Source organism: Triticum aestivum, chromosome 7D (genome assembly GCF_018294505.1).
Source record: "Triticum aestivum cultivar Chinese Spring chromosome 7D, IWGSC CS RefSeq v2.1, whole genome shotgun sequence".
Classification (NCBI taxonomy): domain Eukaryota; kingdom Viridiplantae; phylum Streptophyta; class Magnoliopsida; order Poales; family Poaceae; genus Triticum; species Triticum aestivum.
Genome location: NC_057814.1, coordinates 34605195 through 34616237, shown reverse-complemented (window position 1 = coordinate 34616237; position 11043 = coordinate 34605195). Strand labels below are relative to the sequence as shown.

The 11043-nt window shown below is 47.0% G+C and overlaps 1 protein-coding gene across 1 annotated transcript; it reads left to right on the top strand.

The window, feature by feature from the left end:
* The first annotated feature begins 7848 nt into the window (after nucleotides 1-7848).
* Nucleotides 7849-8757, top strand: LOC123167447 (histone H3.3). The gene is made up of 2 exons (XM_044585291.1): nucleotides 7849-8048; nucleotides 8157-8757. Exons 1-2 carry the CDS (start codon nucleotides 7977-7979, stop codon nucleotides 8493-8495), a joined length of 411 nt encoding a protein of 136 aa, XP_044441226.1. The 5' UTR covers nucleotides 7849-7976; the 3' UTR covers nucleotides 8496-8757.
* Nucleotides 8758-11043: the final 2286 nt, after the last annotated feature.

The window sequence follows — 11043 nt, the reverse complement described above, 5'->3', positions numbered from 1 at the left end:
TAAGGACGCTCCCCAAAAACCTGATCGCCCCTCTCCCGTACCGGATCACAAGAGGCGGGGTTTCGGAGGCCTGCTGTCTCACTCTCCGGTGCACGCCAGGAAGCGAGATGGGAAAGAGGTAGACGGTGCAATGCTCTGGAACAATGCGAAGAGTTGTGTCTCGTTGGAAAGAGGAGCGACCTCTTATAGGAGCAACGAGATGAAACTGAAATGGACGCACTAATTCTCATTAAGGAGAGGAGAAACAGACGCACTAAAAATCCTATTAAGTGGTCAGTTTCGTCTCCCATTAGTAGGCAAATCGTTTCAAGTTCTTGCATGACAAAATATGCTAGCACGCACGGTATGAAGAAACCAATGTACTAATGAAGAAATGAAACCGAAACCAAAATATTGATGCCATCAATGAGGAGATGAATGTCATCATTCACCACCATTCGGTTTCATTTTCCACTAGCGCAAATATTTTAACTTCTTTCTTGTCATGCATGAATGTGCCACATGGGCCTATGAGATTTTCCTAGAAACTATTGGATATAACATATGGTTTAAATCCCAATAATTCTAACAGGCACACGAAGCCGGGTCGTTCCCTGCTCTCGGGACCCGCACAACCTAAAGTAGTAACCAGCAAGGAAAAAGGGTGGTCGACTGGTGGCGGTGCAACGCAAGTGCCGGCCGGAGGTATTGATCGGCGGCGAGGGGACGACAGTGGTCGCCCGTCCGGCGGCTGGGCAGCCGCGTACGAGAGTATGGAGGAGTCACGACGGTGGGCAAGGGCGTAAAGGAAAATTCCTCTGTTTTTCACTCCTTCCCTGTCTTTCTTGGTCGGCTAGCCCTCGGCTAAATAAGATGTAGCAACCTCACATCTAAGGGCAATTCTAATCGATCCTTAAAAAATAGAGGAGTAAATGGCGGAGTAAACTTTAATAAAGTAAATTTACTCCACTAAGTTTTGGCCATTTCTAACCGATCCCTTAAATTTAGCGGAATAATTTTTTTTTCATCTGCATCACATAATCGGCCACCAAAACATATTTTCTTACTTTTTTATTTCATTCAACGACATTGGAGTACATAATTCACCAAATTTTCGCCACGAGAGCAAGATCAAAGAAAACAGAAACCACAATTAGACATTTTAGAAGATATCCAACTTCGCTAACTGCTCCCACTAGTTGAATTAATATCTTCTCTATATCTTCATTGTTGATCTGCATATTCTTGAGTTTCGACACTTCTTTTTTCTTCGATTCTAAAGAAGTAGACGTTGCTTCACATCTAATCTCATCTTTAGCCTCAATTCTAGCAACGAATGCATGAACATCTATCAATCTTCGTGCTATCAATAGATCAATGTATTCTTCTTCCCAATACCAAAACTTGCATCCATCCTACACACATAGATGAGCAAACAATGAGCTACCGAAATTGCGTCGAATTCGGTGAACAATCGAATCAAAACAAGCACATACCCCATCATTTTGTGCACTTGAGGAACACCCATCCAGGGTGTTGCGGCGTGGTAGAAACTCAGCGCACCACCTTTCGTATGCAGTCGTCACACTGTATGACCTGCATAAAAAAGGTAGCTTGATTTCACTGAAATGATTTTGTGCAACAGATAGATAACTAAGCAAGCAATCCTCCTAGAACTATCTCTCAAAATACAATTGAGCAAGGACACAGACCCCTAGTCTATAAGAGTAGGTGAGAAAAGTGCATTTGGGGTTATGCCAACCGCGATTGTATCTACTATGAATCATCTTCCCAATCTACCATAGTACACTAGTATTAATGTACAATCTCACGTTTTAAACTCAGGGTACCCCGATTGGACATTTATATTGACCAAAGTATAAGAACATGCATGCACCTTACCGATGGTGACATGCCCCTTCAACTCCCACCGTCTTCGAGACGCCTTTAAAATGTGTCCCTCACATCACCCATCCCTCAGTCATTCACCACTCGAGACACACATACTCACGCTCAATGCTATTTTAGTGGTGTGGATTACTTCAAATTGTTTTGATCCATTGACTGATATCTCATAAGTTCAGATCTTTTCGATCCCTCTTTAGTTATGTCGAGTGCTTCTATTATTTGCCACAGTTTGAAGCGAGTTGGCTTGGGTTTCTCTTGTTGCTATGAAAGTTCCCATTGAGCATGCGAGAAATTGTTGTGGCATCCTAAACATATCAGTTTTCGCTAGAATTCGAGTTGAGACCAAACTGGGACTTGGAGGCATCCGGAGAGTTTTGTGAAGAGTGTAGGAAGAGGACTGTAAAAAATGAAGAAAAACCTCACCTTGCTATTATTATTAGTTGAGTATCAGCGATTACAATGTAGTGTTAATTTTGTACCATGAGCGTGATATTCAATTAATCTTAATTGATTATCATGTAAAATAATTGTCTTTTGTCCAAAGTCTACAAGTGCACAACATCTTTCAAAAAAATGACCAAAAGAAAGTATTTATATATACAAATACACTGTGTATTTAACCTTTTTTATGTTAGTTTATTAGTTGGTTGACGATAAATTTATGAAGATTTTAAAGACTACAAAAGCAACTTCATTTTGACACAACACAAGGTGAGAAGTAAATATTGTGTATATTTGAGCAACGACGGACTTAAAGAAATGCAGTATTCTACATGCATGTAAAATTTCAAGCACTTTGATTTACTAACTCTGTACATAGCTAAATTCATAATATGTAATGCGGGGAAATATTTTTATATGGATACAGAATAGAACTCTAATAAAGACTATAAAATACAAATAAAAAATAAAAAATAAATCTTGGCGCCCAAATGCGCAGTCATCCCGCTAGCTTTAATTATACTAGGACCCACCTAAGTATATATCTGCCTGCAACTTGATCAAGAAACAGAGTGAAAAGATTATAACTGTTAAACTGCCAAATCAAACAGCTAGTCATTTTTTTAAAAAAAGAACATAAACCCCATATGATGTTCATATGGATACATAGAAGGTGCATTAACTGAATTGGGGTTTCTACCACTACTCTGGGAGCCAAACAGTATACATACTAGGAGCTCTTGGGTGCCATGCACCCTATATGAATAGTAAAAGAGAACTATGATTTTTTTTTAAAAAAATTGGGGCATCAAACCTTGTCAACCATTCTACTTCCCTGTGAAGTTTAGTGAAGAAATGATATCTGTGGTATTCTCAGCCAAAAGACCAAACATTTGATTATATAAAATTTTTTTTGAATGAATCATAGGCCAGACTATATTTTTTTCACTAAGAATACCACAGATGCCATTTCTTCGCGATACACTCCAAGGAAATCTCTTTGAGGACTTATCTTCTTGTGAAAGTCGATGTTGAAGCTTCTAATGTGCCGAGACGGGTGCACCAAGCTCTGTTCGGATCACGGTCACAGCCCAGCTTTTTTGTGATTTGCCAAGTAAGTCGCTTTGTCAGGCCTGTTGGGCTGCAAATCTTTCAAGACGAGGAGAGCTTTCATTCGGCTGGCCGAGAAAATGGCCCATCAGTAATGAGAAATGGGTTGTACATTTTTAAAACACATCAAACCGGCAATTAGTTTCAAATATCTTTTTTTTCATTTCAAGATTTTAAATTACATTAATTTTTATGCGTGGAGAATTTGTTGGATTTTATATTGATGTACATTTATTTTTAAAATCAGTTTGAATGTGAGTCAAAATTTCGGGATTAAAAACAGTTCGGACCGCACTGAAATATGCAAAATTTCGTATAATTTTTTAACCGTGGCCACAATATGGGTTGTAATGCTAACAAAAAGAATATGGGCTTCAAAAAAAACCTTAAGAATTAGCAAATGGGCTGTAAATTATTAGAAATAATGGCAGATGGGCTGTATGCTGTTTTCCATAGATTTGAGGCTTTCCTAAAAAAAGATTGACGCACAAGCACTGACTGTTGGATGTCCATCCAACGGCCGTCATGCTTCTTCAATCTCTGCTCTTCCTGCTCCAGCCGCTTAAACAAGCGCCGACGGGACTGCCTGCTCCCTCCTCCCCGTGGCCGGCTGTGCTGCCGCGCAGGCCTCACCGCCCCATCGTACTCCCATCGCTGGCCTAGCCATCCCTCTACTCACCCACACCTGTTGTTATTCTCCGGCGACGGCAGACGAACCAGTAAACCCTCGTACAGTCGTACTCCCCTCCGCGTGGGAAAGAACTGCCGAGTCTTCCCTGCCTCCGTGTCGTCCCCTTCCTAGGCCTCGCCGTCGTCCACCGCCGTGGTGCTCTCGGCGCGGCGTGGTCAATGTGGTCAACGACCGACTTCCATCGGAAGAGTACTGTGCGTGGAGACGCTGACAGCTGGGTCCACGGCCGCAGCAAGGAAGTGCCTCCTTATTACGCGCAAAATAATTATTTCTCCACCTGACAGCGGGGACCCACCGGATGGGCCACCGTATTTCACGAAAAAAACGTTTCCCCCCTAACTGCTGGGACCCACCAGCTACACTTTCGCACGCAAGGAAGTGCGTCCGGGCAAAAAAAAAACGATTTGCCCCCCTGACTGCTGGGACCCACCAGCTACATCTTCGCACGCAAGGAAGTGCCTGACAGTCGGGACCTACCTGGTCGAAGCGTACGTAGCGTTGTCATTCTGGTCGCGAACGTGTACGTACATATATACTGGTGGATGTAGAGGCGTGCACGTATCGTAGTAGAGGCGCGCACGTAGCATGTACACGTACGTATAGCGGCCAGGGTGCAAGAAAGAAAATACGGCCACGTATGTGTACATATGGGCGGGGTCTCGAACGCCTACTCGCGCATACGTACGGCGAGGGCTCGTTGACATGGCTGGGTCGGAACGGAGAAACAGAGTCGTCGTCGTGTTCATGGGGAGGCAACGGAATGCGTCATGTTCATGGGGAGACAACGGAATGCGTCGTGTTCATCGGGAGGCAACGGAACGCGTGGGAGCCAACCGGCTGGGTCGGAACGGAATGCGTGGTCGTGTTCATCGGGAGAGCTTGGACGGAACAGGCGAAGGAAACGAGGCCTGGCGTACCGCAGAACGGAGGAAACGGCCTTGTGTTTGACCGGCCACGTTCGAAACGGGATCCTGTTCATCGGGAGGGGTCTGGCGTACCGCAAAACGGACGGAACGGACCTCCTAGGGTCAAAACGGGGGTCCTGTTGATCGGGAGGGGTGTGGCGTACCGCAAAACGGACGAAACGGACCTCCTACGGTCAAAACGGGGGTCCTGTTGATCGGGAGGGGTGTGGCGTACCGCAAAACGGACGAAACGGACCTCCTACGGTCGAAACGAGGGTCCTGTTCATCGGGAGGGGTGTGGCGTACCACAAAACGGGACTCCACGGGATACTGTTCGTCTCCACCGTCGACCTCCTCTAGCCTCCACGGGCTCCTGTTCATCCAGCCTCCACCACGCGTTACTCCACCTGCTACTGTTCAACCACCCCTCCACGGGCACCCCTCCATCGTCTACTGTTCATCCAGCCCTCCACCACACCACGGGGTCCTGTTCATCCAGAGGCAACGCCACCGCTCACTGTTCATCCAAACCCCCCCGCAACGCTCACTGTTCATCCTAGAGGCAGCATCGATCAGCTTCAGTTAGCAGCAGTAGCGAAGGAATCGCTCGATCGGGTTCAGTTAACAGCCATCGATCGATCGCTCGGGTTCAGTAACGCGTAGCCTGCAGTGCAAGCGCTCGGGTTCAGTTAGAGCTCAACGCCTCGCTCGGTTCAGTTAGAGCCAACGCCTCGCACACACGCGCGTACGTGTACGAGAGAAACGCGCATCGCTCGGCCCCCGACCTCCCACCGTAACCGGAAACTCCCCGAAATCCCCCCCTCGCTTCTACCACGGTTTTTTCCGTCATGGACGGCCCAAAGAATGTCATGCAGCTGCGTCTCCGGCCCGCCCAGGACGAAAAACCCATTTTCTGTCATGATTTTTTGTCATAGAAGTAGGAGCCCACCACATCTATGATGATACCGGGTTTTGTCATAATTATCGTCATAGAAGTGTCATATGTATGACAGATTTTTTTTCGTTCGGCCAGAAATGTCACAGATGTGTCTTTTTTTTGTAGTGTTGGTTGATGACGAATTTATGAAGATTTTAAAGACTACAAAAGCTTAGCTATTGAAGCAACTTCATTTTGACACAACACAAGGTGAGAAGTAAATATTGTGTATATTTGAGCAACAACGGACTTAAAGAAATGCAGTATTCTACATGCATGTAAAATTTCAAGCACTTTGATTTACTAACTCCGTACATAGCTAAATTCATAATAAGTAATGCGGGGGAATATTTTTATATGGATAAAGAATACAACTCCAATAAAGACATATAAAATACAAGTAAAAAAATAAATAATAAATCTTGGCGCCCAAATGCGCAGTCATCCCGCTAGCTTTAATTATACTAGGACCCGCCTCAGTATAATCTGCCTGCAACTTGATCAAGAAACAGAGTGAAAAGATTATAACTGTTAATACTGCCAAATCAAACAGCTAGTCAATTTTTTTTAAAAATAACATAAACCCCATATGATGTTCATATGGATACATAGAAGGTGCATCAACTGAATTGGGGTTTCTACCACTACTCTGGGAGCCAAACACACGTATGAACACATAGAAAATGCATCAAACCACGTACACATACTAGGAGCTCTTGGGTGCCATGCACCCTATATGAATAGTAAAAAAGAACTATGATTTTTTTTTTAAATTTTGGGGCATCAAACCTTGTCAACCATTCTACTTCCCTGTGAAGTTTAGTGAAGAAATGATATCTGTGGTATTCTCAGCCAAAAGACCAAACATTTGATTATATAAAAAACTTTTTGAATGAATCATAGGCCAGACTATATTTTTTTCACTAAGAATACCACATATGCCATTTCTTCGCGATACACTCCAAGGAAAGCTCTTTGAGGACTTTTCTTCTTGTGAAAGTCGATGTTGAAGCTTCTAATGTGCCGAGACGGGTGCACCAAGCTCAGTTCCGATCATTCGAGATCATAAGGGTGGGATCATCTAGTCTGTTGGGTGCTCTCTGCTGAAATGTAGTGTTGAAGGAGAAGCGGAAGCATGTGCAGTATTCAACGGTTTTCTATTCCGGTAAAACTGCATCTTAACGAAGTTCACGATTGAGACATACTATGTTCGGATGGTCGAAAAAACTAAAAAAAAATGACATACCATGAACATTTGTTGAGAAGTGGGTAAAGTTTTTCCTCGTACCAAATGGTGAGATGACAAGTATTAGAAGAGAGCAATTCCGGGTTGCTCATGAGTTGCAAATTATGCGAGACTTTCATGTTCTCCTTAAACCCAGAGACGATCGACCATGAGCGGCTGAATGGATTGCAGTGCTATTGTTTCTCCCTTCTTCTTGTTTCTAAATCCAATGCTACTGTTTCTAGTACCAGTAAAATGAATGGTATGCTCTTCTGCACGTATAAAAGAAAAAGAAAAGTGAGAGAAGAAGCCGTGACCGATCATGGGAGTAATCATATTTTTGTTAAACGGGCTTGACCTGGAAGAAGCCAGCCAGCCGATTGGCGGCGTTTCGAAAACGGCCGTCGGTCCGGATGCCAGCCCACAGTGGACAAACAGACACGCACGAGACTGCAGCCCGACCCCACCGCCACGTCACTGATCCGCGCCCCCTCGCTCCCTCACCAACCGGCGCCGAGCACACGGATCGCGTGCTTCCTGCACGCAACCCCCAGCCGTCAGATCAGGACGCAATCCGAGACCCTTGTCCAAACGGTAACAAGCAACCGCCTCGGTCCACGCTTACCCCGCGCGCCCACCCCCACCTATAAATTCCCCACCCACCTCCCTCCCCTCCTCCCACCACCCAATTCGTCGCCTCCCAGTTCGAGTTCCGCCGCCAGCACCAACCGAAGCCAAGTTTCGAGGCCGCCGCCGCCGAGGAGCAGTAGACGCGCCGCCATGGCCCGTACCAAGCAGACCGCCCGCAAGTCCACCGGCGGCAAGGCGCCCCGCAAGCAGCTCGCCACCAAGGTCCGCCTCATCCCCTCCCTTCTCCCCATCATCTGTTCCCCTTCCTCCGTTCCGATCTGTTCGATGTGGTTTTGTTTGCTGACGGTGATTCCGCGCGTGTGATTGCAGGCGGCGAGGAAGTCGGCGCCGACCACGGGCGGAGTGAAGAAGCCCCACCGCTACAGGCCGGGCACCGTGGCCCTCCGGGAGATCCGCAAGTACCAGAAGAGCACGGAGCTGCTGATCCGCAAGCTGCCCTTCCAGCGCCTGGTCCGCGAGATCGCGCAGGACTTCAAGACGGACCTCCGCTTCCAGTCCCACGCCGTGCTGGCCCTCCAGGAGGCCGCCGAGGCGTACCTCGTGGGACTCTTCGAGGACACCAACCTGTGCGCCATCCACGCCAAGCGCGTCACCATCATGCCCAAGGACATCCAGCTCGCCCGCCGCATCCGCGGGGAGCGCGCCTAAGCGAGCGAGGCCAATCCAGCCCCTGCCGCCGTCGTCGCCGCATTCGGCATTCGGGGGCGCATTCCAACGTTCGCCAGCATTTGTAGTAGTTGATTAGCCTCCCTTGTCGAGATATGCATCTTGTGGATCGTTGTAGAAAACCATGTTGGTTGGTTACCGTAGTTACAAAGGCTCTTGCCTGCTTAATTTGTTTTGGTTTGCGGTGATGCAAACCGATGCTTACTGTGATGAAATTGTTGGTTAATACAGCGTTGATTGACAATTATCGGTCTACATGCAGTAATCATGTGGTGCTGTGTAGTTGTCGCCTCCTGCTCTTAGAATCCGTCTGTGATTGTGTCAGTGGCGGATAGAGGTCCTGTGGCTGTAGTGCTGTGAAGTTGTTGCCTCCTGTTCTTTGAATCCTCTTGTGATTTCCTGTTCTTTGAATCGTGATTTTCTTCGTGGCGGATACTAGAAGGTCCTGTCGCTGTGGTGCCGTTTGGCCAACGGTGGGGAATTTGGATTTAACAGGACGAAGATGAGCGATATGTGTATGGCTCGGCACTTTGGTTTGGAAATAGCGCAAAATGTACGCATTTGACATCAGTTACGAGTGATTTTGAAATTGTTGCCTTTGATCCCTTTTGTCATTTTGGCTGCTGGGCTGTACAATATTCGATGGGTCCCGGTTTGATTTGATGTGCCGTGTGGCCGACGGATGCGGCGGCTGGGAATTTCAAGGTGCACGGTGATCATCTTGACTGGCTAATTGATGGGCAACGAGTTCGAGTTGGGTATTTTCCGCGGATTACAACCTCGAGAAAGGAGAAATCAAAGAATCGTCTAACTTGATGGTGAAATTGGCAACTTGCATCCAATTGAATCAGCCAGTGCATGATGGAGATGGCGTCTCTGCTGCATTATATAGATGTTGCGGCTCCATAGCAGGCAACAGCAACAGCCAAAGTTTGCATCATTCACGTCAGATTTGCGCAGCCGTACCGTTCGCCAGGACCATGTACTTGAAGGCTAGCGTTTGCTCCAAAGCAAGTTTCACTGATCTCAGGTATGTAGACCGATCTTATTTTCCTGTCTGATATATGTGCTGATTTGATCTAGAAAAGTTGAGATCAGACATTGTATTAGGGGTGATGGAATTGAGCTCTAGAAGCACTGCTCGTCCAAAATTCTTTTGGGATCTACTAGGATTTTGTTTTGATGTAAAATCAATACTTTTCCAACATTACCGTAATCAACTCAGGTTTCATGTTTTTTCAACAAGTTAAAAAGTCCAGAGCCGGAGCCTCCATCCTGGAAAGTTCAGTCTTCTTAACTTCGTATTCCTAAGACATCAAAGGTTCAAAGATGTAGATCGGTGGGGTAGACATCAGACATGGAGGAGTCCTGTGGCCTCATGTGTCCTGTTCCTAAGGAAGACACATGGCCAAGTTCTGATGGATGCAACGAAAATCTCAAATTCTAATGTCCACCGTGGACTGGATTAATCTATATCTATATCTATATCTATACCTACTAATAAAGCAAGGTGAGTTTCGCCGATTTTTTTCATGGGAATCGTTTGGGAACGGCGCGCCGGCGGAACGCTCGGCCGGATGCTCCCGCTCGCACGCGCCTAATTGGTTGCACCCATGCGGGCCCGAGGGAAGCCCACCCATTGACAGATTCGCCTTATCTCCTCCCACCTCTGTCTCGTCTTCCCCTTCCCAAATCTCTCTGCCCAGTATTCGTCCCACACCTCACGCTGCTCCTTTGCTACGGACGCCATGGCCGTCAGCAGGAGATCCTACAGCAGGGGGCGGACGACGGCGGGTGCTGCAACCAGCACTCGCTGGAGCTGGGAACGATGACCACCGGCGGCTGCAAAACGGGGGCACCCATAGATGACTGGAGCGTAGACGTTGTATGGCACAGGCGGCTAGTCAATGTGCTTCAACCGGCATAACACATGGCTACAACCGGCAAGAGTTTTTGCTGGGACCGGCGAGTTTTTTTGTTGCGTCGGAGAATGGCGGAAGCTGCTGCCATGAAAAAAGCTGGAACCGGCTATGCGCAAAGTTACAACCAGCAAACAAAAAAGCTTCAACCATTGTCATGGGGTACATCGGCGGTGACCACGAGCTGCGCATTTGCTGGAAGCGACATCATGGGGTGCTGCAACCGGTGATGGCAGAAGCGTCCACTGGCCATGGGAAAGTTGCAATTGCAACCAGGGGGAAAGCACGACCGGTGATCACAATTGCTACAACCGGTGACCGGGGTGGACGAGAAGAAGCTGCTACAATGATTTTTGTGCTGGAAACGGTGATGAGAAAAGCTTCAACCGGCAATGAAAAAAGCTTCAACCATAGACTACGGAAGTTATGAACGGCGATGAAAAGCTACAACTGTCGGTGACAAAAGCTACAACCGGCGATGAAGAAAGCTTCAACCATTCATGTCCCAGCACTGACCTAACAATTTTTTGCTGGGACTAATGAGCTTTTTTTGCTGCATGCGTTTAATGGAGCAGGACGGTGACGAGCCATGGAGTACGTCCGGCGACTGC